This window comes from Pteropus medius, unplaced genomic scaffold (assembly GCF_902729225.1).
Source record: "Pteropus medius unplaced genomic scaffold, Ma_sr-lr_union100, whole genome shotgun sequence".
Lineage (NCBI taxonomy): Eukaryota > Metazoa > Chordata > Mammalia > Chiroptera > Pteropodidae > Pteropus > Pteropus medius.
In genome coordinates, this window is record NW_024342470.1 from 3522479 (window position 1) to 3538390 (window position 15912).

Consider the following 15912-nt stretch of genomic DNA (forward strand, 5'->3'; position numbering starts at 1 on the left):
CCTGACACAGAGGTCCTAAAACTCTTGGAACTTTTGGATGATAGGAGCTTTTTTTTTGATCTAATGAGGTGACTCTTGGAGGGCTCCTGAATGAGGGTTAGTTGCCAGAAAGACCAAGACATGATTAGAAGTTTGAGACTTTCAGCCCTAATCCCCATCCTTTGGCGAGAGGACGGGGGCTAGAAAATGACTTAATCAATCATACCTACACGATGAAGCCTCCATAAACATCCCTAATATATGGGATTTAGAAGGCTTCTGAGTCGGAGAACACATCCACATACTGGGAGGGTGACACACCCCAACTTCATGAAGACAGAAGCTCCCGCACTTGGAACCTTATGTATCTCTTTATCTGGCTATTCATTTATATCCTTTATCATACCCTTTAATACACTAGTAAACATAAGTAAGTGTTCCCCTGAGTTCTGTGAGCCATTCTAGCAAATTATTGAACCCAAGAAGCGGCCATGGGAACCCCAATTTTTAGCAAGTTGGTCAGAAGCACAGATGCCAGTGACAAGTGGGGGGCAGTCTGGGAGGACTGAGTCCTTAACTTACAGAATCTGATGCTAACTCCAGGAAGACACTATCAACACTGAATTGAATTGTAGGGCACCCAGCTGGCGTCACAACATTGGTTGGTGTGGGAAAAACCCCACACATCTGAAGTATTGTGAGTATAAGAGTAAAGAAAAGAATAAAGGAAAACTGTACATTTTCTCCCAAACAAGTACCTATTCCAGAAGGTTACTGTGGAGTTAAACAGTTAGTACAATTAAAGTTCCAAACGTGTCCCCGAAACATGGCTCATGCTATATAAATGTTTGCCAGTGTAATTTGAAATAGGAGGATAGTAAAAGATATTGAAAAGATGTTTCCAAAATGAGTTAAACAGGATAAGCCAAGCAATGACCTTGTTACAAGGAAGAAATGTTTTTCATGGAAATTAACAGACAAAGAGAGGCACTGTTTTACCCACACACATGCTTGTTTTGAGTAGCCTCCCAACAGCTCTCCAGTCTTGGGTGTGTGTCTGGCACAGGAGCTGAAGTAGAGTAGATGGAGCCTCCAAGTACTTGTACAAAAAGAACCGGTGTTGTTAAAACCCTTGAGGGAGCCTGGTGGAGGGGCAGGGAGGCTCGGCTCTGCCTCTTTTCAGAGATCCCATTTTTCTAGCTATAAAAAGTGGCTGACAAAAGTCGCCTTGCCCCAGAGGGAAGGTGTAGGAGCTCCATAAACTGTAAAGCTCTGTGCAGAGGGAAAGTCTTTCTATTATAATTATTATTCCTTTCCAGCAGCTCAGGAGAAAACAGCAGAATCTGCCTACCTAGAATCCTTCAGAGACCCTTTCTCAGCAAACTTGGGAAGTCCGGGCTGGGCTGCCTCTGCAAATGGACTTCCTCCAGAGGGGAATGTACTTGCCGGGGAGCCTTGCCCTTCTGAAAAAGGCCACACAGCCTCTGTCCCCTCCAGCCTCCGGCTTCCTGTTTCTCTCCCAAAGAAATAGGAAGGAATGGCCTGCAGGGCAGCAGCTCTCTCAGTGAAAGGTGACGAGGCTCCAGTGTAGGTCAGCTCTCAGCAAGCCTTGTGTAGACCCAGCTATGGACTACTTATTAAAGGCCACGGTTTGGCATCTGGATACATGGGTTCAAGTCTCAACTTAGCTACTTATCCAATTGTGTAACCTCAGACATAACCCTTAGTTTTGTGTTCCTTGGTTTCTTGGACGCCAAATGGGAAGAAGATACCAGTTCCTTCCCTACATTTGTTGCAGGTTGGTGTGGTCCAAACGGGGAGAGCATTCTCAACAAGTCAAGCCCTGGTGTAAATACCTGCCATTGTTATAGCTATGCTATAGTCTGTAAGATCTACTCTCTCCCTGGCTTGCTTCTTATTTCCTCTTTAATTTGGAACAAGTGTGTATTGAGCTGGGCCTGTGTTTTGTGTCAGAGCTGGCTGCAAAGTCCACAGCTCCTGTGCTGGCCAAGGTCATGGCCATGGCCCCTGCAGGAGTCCCAGGCCCTAATTCCTCTTGAGGACCCTTTCTCCGGAGCCTCCAGGTTCTGCCCACATCAGACCTACTTCTCCCTTAGCCCCAGGCATGTTCTCTGCAGCACTTCTAGAGGGCTGAGACCCTGTGGCATCTAAATGAAGTCACCTTCAGGATATTTTCAGAATCCAATCCTGTCTCAGCACCTGCCCCGCTGCTGTCATGCCACTACCACCTCTCAGCTGGATTTCTGCAGGCGCCTCCCAACTGGTCTCCCCGCTCTCACCCTGGCCCCTTCCGTCTGTTTTCAACACCGCAGCCAGAGGGGCCTTTAAAAATGACAATCAGAGCACAATATTAATCTGCTCGAGCTCTTCCCATGGAACCCCACCACACAAAGCAAAAACTACACGTCTTACAGCTGCTTGCAATGCCCTTCTCTGCCATTCGCAATCTCTGCTGCCCACTGTAATCACCTGAGAACTCTACACAATACAGATACTGAGTGCTACCTCTGGAAACTCTGATTTAACTGGCCTGGGGGTAGCCCTGGCACCTGGATTATTTTAAAGCTCCTGGACGAATCGAATGGGCAGCCAGGTTTGAGAACCACTGCCCTACTCGATCTGTTTCCTGTTGCCCTTCTGACCTCATCTCCAACTACTGCCTTCTTGCTTGCTCTGTTCCAGCCACATGAGCTTTCTTCCTCTTCTTCAAACATGCCAGGCACACTTCTATCTCAGGACCTTTGCACCTGCTGGTCTCTCTGCCTAGAAAGCTTTTCCCACAGGTCTCCCTATAACTTGCTGCCTCACCTCCAGGTCTTTGCTCGAATGTCACTTTCTTAGTGAGGCCTTCTCTGACCATCTCATTAAAAATTCAACCCCTTCTTCTATTCCAGGCTCTTCCTCTCTCCCTCTCCTACCTTATATTTCTCCACAGCTCTTACTATCATCTAACATGCTACACAGTTGGCTTCTCTGTTTTATTTATTATCTATCCCCACCCAACTAGAGTGTAAGCTCCATGAGAGCGAGGATTACTGTCTGTTTTGTTCACTGCTCTATCCCTGTGGCTAGACTATGCTGGCACACAATAAATGTTTAATAAATATCTTTTAAATGACTATATATACTCTTCTCTATCTACCCTTGTAGATCTTCAGTGGCTCTTTCTGGTAGAGCCCAACCAGATTCTCTCTGGGCCATGAAAAACCATACCTAATTATACAGCATACAGTAGGTACTCAATAAATGTCTACAGAGCTAAAATGAACTCTCCTCCCCAAAAGAACATAGCCTCCCAACCCAGCAGCGACTCTATATATAAGCTCACGGTGGTTTGCAGCTTTAAGAAAAATTTTAAAATAAGAGAAAGAGAGGAAAAAAAGTGTGGGGGGAGCTCACAAAAGTTAATGAGATTTTTCTCAGCTGTGGTATGTGCCCACATTTTTAATAATTAGAAGTAATAAAAATTCTAACTGAACCTTAAAGGAACATCTTCTATAACAAAAAGAGAAGTCAAGACAGACTTCTCTGTCAGGTGTAATGACTTGTTAGCTCCAGAAGATGGATGTACTTTAAAAAACTAATTTACAGAAAAAAAAAAATAATTGTTCATAAAAATGCAACTAATTGGGTTAAAATGACTTATTAACAGGAATGCCAGATGATTCTAGTGTCCTTAAGGAGTAAATTAGGTTATTAATCCTCAAAATCCCAAATGGATGAAAGCCTTCCCCATGCTTAGCAAATGGAGAAATTGAGGCTGCAGGAGGAGGAGGGAGAGAGTGACTTGCTCAATGCTGGCCAAGGAGAGAGACCCTGACTGTAGCAGGGAAGGGACCCAGGAGTCCACGTGCCCAGTCCTGGCTTTGTCCCCAGCACCGTGGTGACTGTGCCTCCCCATGGGCAGGTGAACAAGGGCCCAGCCACTGACTCTGCTCACCCACTGGGTCTGAGGTCAGGCAGGGGCCGGTCGAGGGGCAGGCGGTCACTGAGGTAGGCGTTGTAGCCGTAGTACTGGAACTGCTTCAGGGCCACGCGCCGGCCTTCAGGGCTGAGCTCCTGGCCCCAGTGTGCGAACAGGGAGGAGTCTGTGAAGGGCTCAGCCTCGGCTTCCTCAGGCTTGGCAGGAGCCTCTGGAGAGAGAAGGGACAAGGAGACGGTGAGTCAGAGTGCACCCCTGCATGTGCCATGACAACTCCTCTCTATTCTTCACCATCGCTTTGGGTAAAACAATCTTAGCCTAATCTTTGGGGGCTGAGTGAGAAAAGACTGAAATCTTCATGCTTCCCTAAACTCATTTATCCATCCATCCATCCATCCATCCATCCATCCATCCATCCATCCAACAATCACTAGGCACAAGGTATTCAGAAATATACCCACCAGGGTCTGCTGAGAAGCTGATAGACGTGACCCTAATGCCCCATGGCTTCAAGTCAAAACTCCCTCTTTTCCCTCTCCACTTCTCTACCAGAGATGCTGGCCCCGAGGCCTTGATGGGGTTTTTGCTTTTCTTTCCCTAGATTGTACCTGCACTTCCTGCCAGTTCTGAGCCTTTACCTAGGTTCCTTAGCTAGGGGTCTGCTCCCCTGCTCAGTTCTTGCCAGCCCACTTCCCTCTCCACTGACTGGTCCTGCCATGAGTCGTCTGGCCCCAGTACATGATGCTCACCTGGCTGCAAGGACTCCCGGACCAGACTGTCCCCTGCTGCTTATAGGCTGTACCCACCAAGATAGAAATCAGTGGCATGGGGGATGGTCAAACCATCCCTAAAGTCCCATACACCCTGGGCACTGTCCATTGGACCACTGGTAGACTTTGTGGGGGCAGTCTCCATACCAGGTCAAGAAGAGCTCATGGTGCCCCTGAAACTTTCCAAGAAAATGGAAGGGCATTATTACCTATAAGAGCAGAGGCTTTGGGTTCACATAGATATGGATTCAAATAAATCCTTGTTCTACCATTCACTGGCCACATGACCACAAGCAAACACTCAGCTTCTCTAGGCTTCGATTTCCCCACCTATAATGAGGAAATAATAATAGCCACTCATCCACCCTTGAGATCTGTGAAGATTATGTAAAATAATGTATATAAAGCACTTAGATCAGCGTGTCTCAGAGTAAGGACACAATAAATGGAAATTAGTGTTGCTATAGCAAGGGAAACCTGGCAGGTCATTTAAATCTCTCTTTTATGGGGGTAACAGTTAAATCTTGCCAGGACATAGGCTGATGGGTCAGGACTTCAAAATTCAGGACTATCTGAAGTGATAGATATTAAGGTAAACTACTCAAGGTCAGAAATCAGAGAAATTGGACAGAGATGCCAAGCCCACTGGACAGCGCCTTTCATACTCATAAGCATGATATAAGTAAAAGATGAAGCCAGTCACCTGGGATGAGACAGAGACCAGGAGGTGGAAGCAGGTTAGGAACAGGAGAGGCAGGCTTAGGGCACTTGCCAAAGTCTCCTCAGCTAACTATATGGAGCCAGTAGGTGCATGGCATACCTATGCTGGGTAACTTAAAGGTACAGGCTGGAGACAGGCAAGGGGCTAGGGTTTCAGGGGCTTCAAAGTTGGGTATATGTCATCTTGGTTACCAGTTAGCCTAAAGATATAGAAGGAAACTCAGATACATTAAAAAAGATTAGGATACATTAACACAAACTATGGGTACATTTCTATGACAAAGCAAAAGTTTTTAGAGGTGTGGTGGCTGCTCAAAGCTCCATCCTAGAACTCAGGGTGCACCTGTTCTCCCTTACTAGGCATATTTAAAGGGAAGTACAGGCTTGTATGATCTTAAAGATGCTTGTTATCGCTAAAAAGATATACGACACATTCATTTGGAATAGGGTATAGTAAAAATCTAAATCAGTGAGCCAACTGAATCATATAATATTTAACAGAAATGAAGTTTTCCTGCTCTCACATACCTAAATGGATATTACCAAGTAAAATGAGATCAGCTAATGAAAAGAAATTATGATTCACAATCAGAACTGTGTTGCATAATAATGCATTATAACCATGTTAAAGTCCTGGGTTCTACCACATGCCTCTACTTTTTTACTCGGTGGGTTTGAATGACCGCAAATTTGAAAGCAGTGGGTCCCGAATGATGAGTTAAGGGCATGACGGCAAGAAGGAAGTACTCTGTTGAATTCCTTTCCAGAGCAAGCACTGGGCTGGCTGGCTGATGCCTTTACCTAAAGTTATCTCTGGCATGCTCGTGAGTATGGACTCCATGAGGGCAAGATGGCATCTGTCTTGTTCCCTGAGCTAGCTTGTTCTTAGCATAGTACGAAGCTCTTATGAAAGACTCAGTACATTATTTTAAAATAAATTAGTTAATAAGTACCCCATAGTGGTTAGTTATTATACATGAAGAAACCAAAGTTGAAAAGGTTAAAGGACTAATCCAAGGTCATCCAGCTATTAGGGCCTTCAAAGAAAGATCAGATCTCCTCCAAATCCCACATTCTTTCCACTACACCTCGAGGGGCAAACTAGGGTCTAAGGGCCAAATCTGGTCCACCACCTATTTTGTAAATAAAGCACTATTGGAAAACAGTCTTGTGGATTTGCTTGCATATTATTATGACCGCTTTAGAGCTACAAGGGCAGAGCTGAGTAGGTTCAACAGAGACCATATGGCCTGCAGAGTGGAAAATACTATCTGGCCCTTCAAGTATGCTGTCCCCTGCTCTACACCTTACATTTGACATCTTAGGTAAAGTATCCCATACCTCAGTTTCCTCATCTGAAAAACAGGGTTGATAATAATAGTCCTCTCTTCATAGAAATTTTCTGCATATTCAAGAAATGGTCTATGTAAGGAGCTTAGCAGAGTGTCTGGCACATAATAAACATTATTTTAATAAATGTTAGTTGCTAAGGACCCACGAAGCCCCACAGCCCAACCCAGGTGCTTTCCCACCAACATCTCGAGTTCAGATGGGGAAGATGGCCCTGCTCTGAGGTCTTGACTCTGGAAGATGCTGCTGCTGTCATCCCCAGATGAAGGGCCTCCATGTCCACAGACAAGTGGCCCATCTTTTTAACCAGTCCTAGACCACCTCCCTTCTCTCTCCAGTAAGAAATCAACCTACTTGGTCGTTGGCAAAGGAGGGCCATCTTTTACACGTTGAGGTGAGAAAGAGGCCTTAGGGAAGTGCCTGGGCTGAGTCCTCTGCAGGGGCCCAGAGGTGTCTGGACACCTCTGGTGATGGGTCCACATCCAGACCCACAGACGTCTCTCACCCATGGATGAAGCACCTTCCAGGAGCAGACTCTGGCTGTGGCCCCCTGCAAGGGTTCAGACCTATGTCTGATCGGCTGATGGGTTACTTGGGAGAAGTGTATATCCCGGTCGCTGAGGGCACCCCAAGGGTGAGCACTTTCATGGCAGACGTTGAACAGGGTACAGTGAACTCAGCCCGTGGCCGAGCCAGAGCATTTGCAGGGCTCTGAGTACAGCAGGGAGGCTTGTCCTCCCAGTCCATTCTATACCAGCCTTGTGCCTGTCCGGGGTCCTAGAGAGAAACAGGTCAAGAGGGAGAACTGAACGGCCATTTCACTAGACAGTCACACTTGAGTCCCAAGTGACACCTGTGTAACAGACAGGGAGGCATTCTTCCACCTTTTCTGACTCACCATGAGCCACACAGCATGGCAGGAGAGAAGCCCCCAGCAGGGCAGGCTGTGGGAGATACTACGATGCTCTGCCCCTTGCTAGGAGGGACCCTCTGATGGCCACCTGTCTCCCTTGGCATAAAAGACAGAGTTCCTACTAATGTCTACAAGGCCCCAGGTGATTGAGACCCCACAGTCCACAGAGCTCACTCACTACCACTGCCCGCTTCGGTGCATCCCACCTCAGTGCCTCTGGTGCTTCCCACATCCCTACACCCTTGTGGCTAACTCCCCCACTTCTTTACTCAAAAGTCACTTTCTCAGCAGGGCTTTTCCTAAACCTTCAATACCCTCTCCCTGTATTTCCTCTCCTACCCACTGAAGTACTTTTTCTATTTATCTTGCTTGTTGTTGTCTCTCCAAAGAGAATGTGAGCTCCACAAGGTCAGAGATTTGCTTTGTTCTCTGTGGACCCCCCAGTGCTTAGGCAGTGCCCCACACCTGACAGAGGATCCATGAGGATTGGTAAAATGAAGGAATAAGACAGTAACAGTAGATCACGGTGGCATCAGTAACCCCCCTGCCTGCCAGGGACTCATAAAACCCTCCAGAGAGAGTCGAAAGGGAACCAGTCCTGTGTCAGAAAGCGGGACCGTGAGCCAGTGAAGGTATGGCTAGGGCCATTTCCAGTTGCAGGAGATTAGTTTCCCACCTAGTGCACTTAAGCAGAGTTATACAAGACTAACAGTATGCTCTTAGAAGCTCCTCAGGCAGTTCCATGGCATGCGATCACTGCTAGACAACCTCTGGCCCTCATTATGCATGACCTGATCTCCTGAAAGTTCTTCCAGTGCTTACCTGGGGCATCTGGGAAATGCCACAATGTGGTCTCAGAGATATGCCCACTGTGCCTGACACCCAGCCCACTAATGAGAGCCGAGAATTACAGATATATGTCCTGACAGCCTCTATGCTAATTCACAGAGACAGGAGGGAAGTGGGGCAGGAAAGCAGCGTGCGAAGCTTTGAGCAATTAATGCCACGGAAGCTGCAGCTCTGAGCGTTGCGCATGAGTTTACCAGCCAGGCATGAGAAGCACATCTGGAGACCCTGCCAAGGCTTTTGATGATCCAGAAGCCACTGAAGCTGAAAACAGGAAGGATACCTGTGTGAGGGAGGCTGCTTCAGTGAGCAGCCAAAATGAAGGCTCATCCAACTGCTTCTACTCCAGGGTCTTAGTGGTGCTGAGACTATATGGTGGAGCAGAAAGGAAATGGGTTTTGGAGTAAAACAGCATTGTAATGCTGCCTAGCCCTGTACCCTTTTGACTGCCTATCCTCTTCAGGCCCACATTCCTGGAGATCCCCATCTTTTGAAGCTGAACGATTTTGCCAGCTCCTGACATGCACTTCAGTGAAAACTCTGAGGTGCTGGTGGCTTTTGGAGGAGCTGCAGGAGAGGCTGTAGTCCAGACCTCTCCCTAAACAAGAAGCCAGAACCCATCTCGGCTCCTTGGATTTTAGGAGGAATTCTAAAATAGCAACAGGAGGGGTCATATTGCCCAGTTGCTGCTGGAGGTCAAAGTGGTTTGGGGCTCCCACCTCAGGGGTGGACAGCAGGACTACTGAGGGGGCAGACAGAGCCATCTGGGACACAGCTCACATCCGTGAGGACCCTCCAGCCTGTCACCCAAACTGGACCACTGAAAGTGGCAGCTCTGCTTCTGGTCCCTTGGTTTGTGTACCTTTAGGGATATTTTCTCAGGAAAGCAGTAAAGCCTTCTTGTTCCTTGTGGTTTTACTCAGTTTACTATATATCTTTCTTTCAGGCAGAGAGGACAGCTAAGACGGCTTCGAGGGTGAGTGGAGAGGGGGCCTAGTTTCTGCCCTGCAGCGAGTCCTATAGAAACTGCTATTTCTGTTTCTTCCCTCAGGCCATAGTCAAAGCTGAAGCTTCGGGTATTTGGGGATAAGATCCAGAAGCCAGGATAAGGAGGCAGGGAGAAACTGGGACAGGCAGGCCTGTATCCAGGTAACTGCCTGACACGGGCACTGTGTCTAAGTTCATCCAGAAAACAGACACACAAGGTCCTGTCTCCTGGTCTTCCTCCCAGGGTATTCTGGGGACTCTTTCTCTCTCTCTCCACTCCTGAGTCTGCTATTCACTCCGGACAAGACCTGCAGCCCCTCAGGCCTCCGTTTCCTCCATTTGTGGAGTGGGAACAGACTGTCAGGCTGCAATGGAGATTGGCTGTGAAGTTGGCTTTGGAGAGACGAAGGCTAAGCGTTAAACAATGGAGTGGAGCGAGCATTACTGAATACCCCAAATAAGAATTCTTAGAGGATGTTTCCTTTACTTCCATTCATTTTATTTCTTTAAGTAGCTTTATTGGGGGGGTGTAACTTACATATCACAAAATTCACCTTTTTCAAATGTACAATTCAATTATTTTTACAATACTCTCTTCTACTCTTGAGATGCCTTGTTGTATGTTTTATTTGGGGTTAAAAATAAAAGGGCTTATTGAATGTTCAGAAATATACATTTCTATCGTCACTTTCAGTAAACTCCTGCCTGCTAGCTATCTGCTGATGAGAAGTCACCACAATCCCCACTAAAAAGCCTGATGCTTGGGCCTCCACTTAGGAGCCCAGTTTGCATTTGCAGAGCATCAAAGCCTGTTCATCAGAGCATGGTTGAGGAGGTGGGATTCATATTTCCACACAGGGAGGGATTTCACAGGAACTGCAGGCCAGCTCTGGTGGCCCCCAGTTTGCCTTCTGCGGCGTATCTCCCTGTCCTCCTCTTCCGACACCCAGCCATGGACCAAAGTCCAGCCCCTGTACCTGGTCCCAGCCAAAGCGAAGCACTGAGAGTCTGTGGGAAGCAGGCTGGCCTGAGAGGCAGGAGGCTTCAGATGACCCTCAACTCCAGCTCTGGCAAAATCCCTATTACTTGGGCTTCCTGCTTCTCTTTTGTAAGAGCTAGTGTTTGGGTTTTATTTGGGAGAGAAAGGAGGACTTTGGCACATCATCGTGGTGCTTTTCTTACACATAGCAAAGCAAGACGTTATGACTCCACTTGTAGTTGTGCTCCCAAGGGAACATCTTCAGATTTTTTAAACACCCCTTGATGTGCTAAGAGCCCTAATAATACAGAAACAAAGTACTCTGTTGAGTTGAGGGTCTCCCCTCTTCTCTGCTTCTAAAGGTGCAGTAGAACATGGGCTAAAGGCCTTTTGCTTGCAGCTCCACAAAAACTTTCTCTTTTCCAGAAATCCTCAGAACTGCTAAGAGAAACAAGTGGTATCTGACAGGAGAGGGCTTAGAGGTAATCGGAAGAAAGCAGCTTTGACAGTCTCAGGCCCAAGAGCATTAAAGTCCCCTGCACAAAAATGACTTTATTCATCATGGCAAAGGCAAATCTGAGAGAGCTTCCTCCTGCACCTGAAGAGCATTTTGGGGAAGAAAGAGGCTTCTTCAGAATGCCTTGTTATAAGACAGGCCCAGGGCCTGCACTGCAAAGGGCTGCCTGCTGCAGGGGCTCTGGAGTCAGCTCTGCCCTTGACCAGCTCTGTGACCTTCATTGTGCTCTTCAGAGAGCTGAACCTCAGCTTGCTCATCTGTTTAATCTATTAATGGAAATAATAACATTTACCTTTAGCTCATTGCAAAGATTAAGTGAGGGGGTAGATGTCAGTAAAGTATAAAAATCATAATAAGTAAATTAGTTTCTTGTTGCTGCTATAACAAGTAACCACAAATTTAGTGGTTTAAAACAATACAGATTTATCTTCTTGCAGTTCTGAAGGTCAAGAGTCTAACAGGGTCTTTCTGAGGTAAAATCAAGGTGTTGACAGGGCTACGTTCTTTCCTGGATGTTCTAGAGGAGAATCCATTTCCTTGGATCCTTGAATCTTCGAATCCTCCTTTCTAGCTTCTAAAAGCCACCTGCATTCCTTGGCTCATAGCTCTCTTACTCCATGGTCAATGCCAACAGTAGCGGGTTGATTCCCTTTCACATGGCATCACTCTGACCTCACTTCCACTTGTAAGGACCCTGTGATAACTCCATACCCACCTGCATAATCCAGGGCAACCTCCTTAGTTTAAGGGCAGCTGATTCATGACCTTAATTCCATCTGCAACCTTAATTCCCTATGGTCGTGTAAAGTAACATATTCATTGGCTCCAGAGTTTAGGATGTACGCAACTTTGGGGGGCTGTTGTTCTGCCTACTCCAGTAAGCGTTTGATCATTGTGGGTTTTGCCATCTATAAAAAGGAGATTCTAATACTTGGTTCTTAGCATTGCAGTGAGGCAAAGGAAGGAGAGTTAACATTAGTGGAGAGTCAACCATGCTCCAGCACGGCTCTCAGCACAGCCGTCCTCTCATCCCTGACACTCCACTGAAATGGAACAGGGGGCTATATCCAGTATAAGTAGGACAGGGCTGCCAGCGAGGTTCTCCAAAGAAGCAGGTGAACATGAGAGCAGCAGGTGGCCATCATCTGTTGAGGGGGCTCATCCCTGACCTTGAAGCTACTCTGGCCCTGCCTCCTTCATAAGCCAGCTAATGAATAATAAAGGAGAACCCCAGACGGTGCATGGCAGGTACTGTGACAGTTGCTCTCCTGTCTCTCTGTCTCTTCCCCGCTGGCTCTGATCGAACCATCTCAGTTTCCAACTGGCTCCTGACCTCTGTCCCTGCCTCCTGTGGCTATGCTTTGCACTGGGGGCCAGCATTTGGCTACCCCAAATTTTGGCTTTTGAAACTCCCTAAAGCTTTGGTTCTATTGTTTTGAGGTTTCTCATCTGAGAATCTGATGAAAACTGTGACCACTCCCCAGAAAAATTCACACTGGCACATGCATAGAACAATCGGCATTCGAATTCATGGAAGTATGATGTAAAACAGGGCTTGGCAAACATTTTGCTGGAAAGGACCAGTTGTAAATATTTTAGGCTTGCAGGTCACATGGCCTTAGTCACAAATACTCAACTCTGCCTTTGTCTTGAGAAGGCAACCACAGATAATACAGTTGACTTCCTTATCTGTGGTGAATATGGTCCAAGATCCCCAGTGGATGCCTAAAACCACAGATAGTACCAAACTCTATACTGTTTTCCCTGCATACATACCTATGATAGTTTAACTTATAAATTAGGTGCAATAAGAGATTATCAGCAATAACTAATAATAAAATAGAACAATCATAGCGATATACTACAATAACAGTTACATGAATGGCTTTGGGGCCATTATCAAGTAAAATAAGGGTAACTTACTCGAACACGAGCACTGTGATACTGCGATAGTCGACTCAACAACTGAGGTGGCTACTAAGTGACTAACAGGCGGGAAGTGTATATAGCATGGAAGTGCTAGAGAAAAGGATGATTCACGTCCCATGTGGGATAAAGTGAGATGACACCAGATTTCACTGCTACTCAGAACAGTGTGCAATTTAAAACTTATGGATTGTTTATTCCTAGAATTTTTCATTTAACATTTTTGCACCTCGGTTGACCACAGGTAACTGAAACCACGGAAAGTGAAACCAAGGATAAGGGGAGACTACTATACATAAATGGGTGTGGCTCTGTTCCAAGAAAACTATTTCCAGAGCCGGCAGCAGGTCAGATTTGGCCCTGGGCTGTAGCTTGCCAACCCCTGGTGCAGTGGTAGCCCAGACTATGGATCCTGGCTGCTCTGTCTACCAGATTGATGAGTCTTGGTTTCCTCACTTGTAAATGATGATAACAATATCTACCTCGTAGGATTGTAGTGAGGAATAAAGGAGCTAATCTGTGCCAACTTCTCAGACAGTGCCTGGGCCCCTAGCAAGCTCAGCGAAAGTATTAGCTAGGATTTGCCTGCTGGCCAAGAGCCTCTGCCTCCAGGATGCTCTAGCTCAATATACCTCTCTGCCTCATTCCATTGAGGACCCACTCTGAGCCCCTGCTACTGACCTCATAAGACTCAACCCTAGCCCAGCTAGCTAGGGCCGAGGGAGGCCTAATACAGCCCCAGCCAGGAAGGACAAAAGGAAGTTATGATTCTGGATGTTCAAGTCACTGAGAACAAGACCCTGGGCATGGCCGAAGATAGAGAAATCAGGCCCCGCTCCGTGGCAGGAGTTAGGGAAAGTAGCCTCAGCCCGGTGCGCCAGAGTTCAGAAAGGGTGGCAAGTCCTAGCAAGGAACTAGAGAATAAGTCAGGGGTCTAGGAAGAAGCATTGTCATTTCTGTGTGGGCTAACACAGCAGGCAAGGAACAGAAATTCTTCTGACTCTGTGAGCATACTCCAGATACTACATGACACCTTCTTGCAGCCAGACAAATCTCACACCCACGCCTGTGCAGGGCTGGACTGCCCTGTCCTCCCCCACCTGCACTGGGTGGGTTCTGGGCCTGGGGGTGTCTGAGCTCTGTGCTGAGACAGCTGGGCAGGTGGGGGCAACCAGAGCTCAATGTGCATACACGCTCGTGGAAACGGAAATGGACTTTGATTAGGAATTGTGCAGAACGAAAGCTGCTACTAAAGGTCCAAGTTTTTATGCTCTAAGCCAATCAATATAAAGAACATGTGAAAATCTCATTTTAGGGAGTGACAAATGTCCGTATCTTAGAAACCAGGATTTATAGGTACCGTTATGAGCTACTTTAAAACAACCCTTTAAACCTAGAATTCTGCCTAGGAGATATAATGAACTCTGAAGCACATACTATCATTTTTTTTCCCCCAAGAGCTGACAGCATGGAGCTGAGCACCTGAACTAAATATACCTCGCTGTTCACACATAAAACACAGTGTTTCTACACATCAATTTCTTGGAATGAACTAGCTGGCCAACCTTGTCGATGCTAAAGTGGCACACTTCTGATGTTAAAGTGGCACAGATGCACAGATGGAAACAGCTGGGCTCAGCAGGGAGAAAGAAAAGTGGCCCTTTGCAATAGGACAGCCTGTGGCCAGACCAACTGCAGATGCCAGCCTGCAATAGCTGTACATCTTAGGCACTAGGATGGGCTACACGAGCGCCCTTGCTTTGGGAAACCTGCAAACTGGGGAGATTGTGTGTACCTTTTCCCTGTAATATTACTCTACCCTTTTCTCTCCATTCTCAGCCTCTCAGAGAAGCTTACTGGTTTCCAATGTCTTTCTTCTGGTCTTAAAGGAGCAGCCACGAGCTGTATTACAGGTTCCCAAATGTTAGCAAGCATCACTTAACCGGTGGGTTTGTAAATTCGCATGTCATCACTGGATCCCATCCCCAGAGTTCTGATTCAGCAGGTCTGGAGTGTGGCCTGAGAATGTGCATTTCTAACAAATTCCCAAGGGATGCTGAGGCTGCTGGTTGGGCCCCATTCTGAGAACCAGGCTGATGAGGTGACTGGGAGACATAGGTCTTCTTCTAGTCCTGGCTCTGCAGCTCATTCACTCTTATGACCCTAGGCAAGTCCCTCCCTCTCTTTTGGCCTCAGTTTTCTCATGAGTTAAGTGAAAGGAGATGGGATGAGAAGATCTCTAAGACTATCTTGTATCCTAAAATGCCATTATTCTAAGATGGTTTGGATTATAGATTCTGGCTCACATAAGCAGAATGTTCAGTGGAACGGTTATACCTCCTGTTCAACTCTTTTATTTTATAAATAAACAAATTAAGGTCCAGAGAGGTAAAATGACTTGCCTGAGGTCACACAGCTAGGTAGCAACTGGTTCTTGGACTAAGAGAGTAGACAAAACCCCTGAACGTCCTCACTCCCTGTTCAGTGCTCCTTCCACTACCCAGGAGGTTTCCTGCAAAGTGGCTCTGGGAAAAAGCAACCCGTTCTACCACCAAGTATTTCCAATACCTCTGAGGCAGCCAAACCCCAGAGCCTGAGCCCTGGGCAAACCATCAAATCCTCCCTCAGAGACCTTTACCAGTGCTGGTACCTGGGTCTGATGTACAGAACCACCTGCAACCTATATGTCAGGCTGGCAGGGAGGTAAGAGGTGCTTCGCAGGTGTGCAGGAAGAGGATATTAATTGCAAGATTCCAAGGACTATTAACCCAGGCTTCCAGAAGACAACATAGTTCCTGTTTTTCTCAGTTATCACCAGCTGTATCCTCATACATGGGTACACATGCGTGTGTACGCACACACACACACACAGAGTCGCAGAAGGCCACAGCAGCCCACAAAGGCTTGTCCTAAAAACAGATTCCTCTAGTTCCAAGCAGCTGCTGATCACATGCAGAAAGACCATTAAAAATGTGTCACTTC

At 46.9% G+C, this 15912-nt stretch overlaps 1 protein-coding gene across 3 annotated transcripts in view; it reads right to left on the reverse strand.

Annotated features, from left to right (window-relative positions):
* GALNT18 (polypeptide N-acetylgalactosaminyltransferase 18) overlaps positions 1 to 15912 on the reverse strand; it is a 316135-nt gene that overhangs the window by 155192 nt on the left and 145031 nt on the right. For all 3 annotated transcript variants that reach the window (XM_039863609.1, XM_039863610.1, XM_039863611.1), the window contains exon 2: positions 3941 to 4133. In XM_039863609.1, the coding sequence (XP_039719543.1) occupies positions 3941 to 4133 (193 nt within the window). The remainder of the gene's footprint in view (positions 1 to 3940; positions 4134 to 15912) is intronic.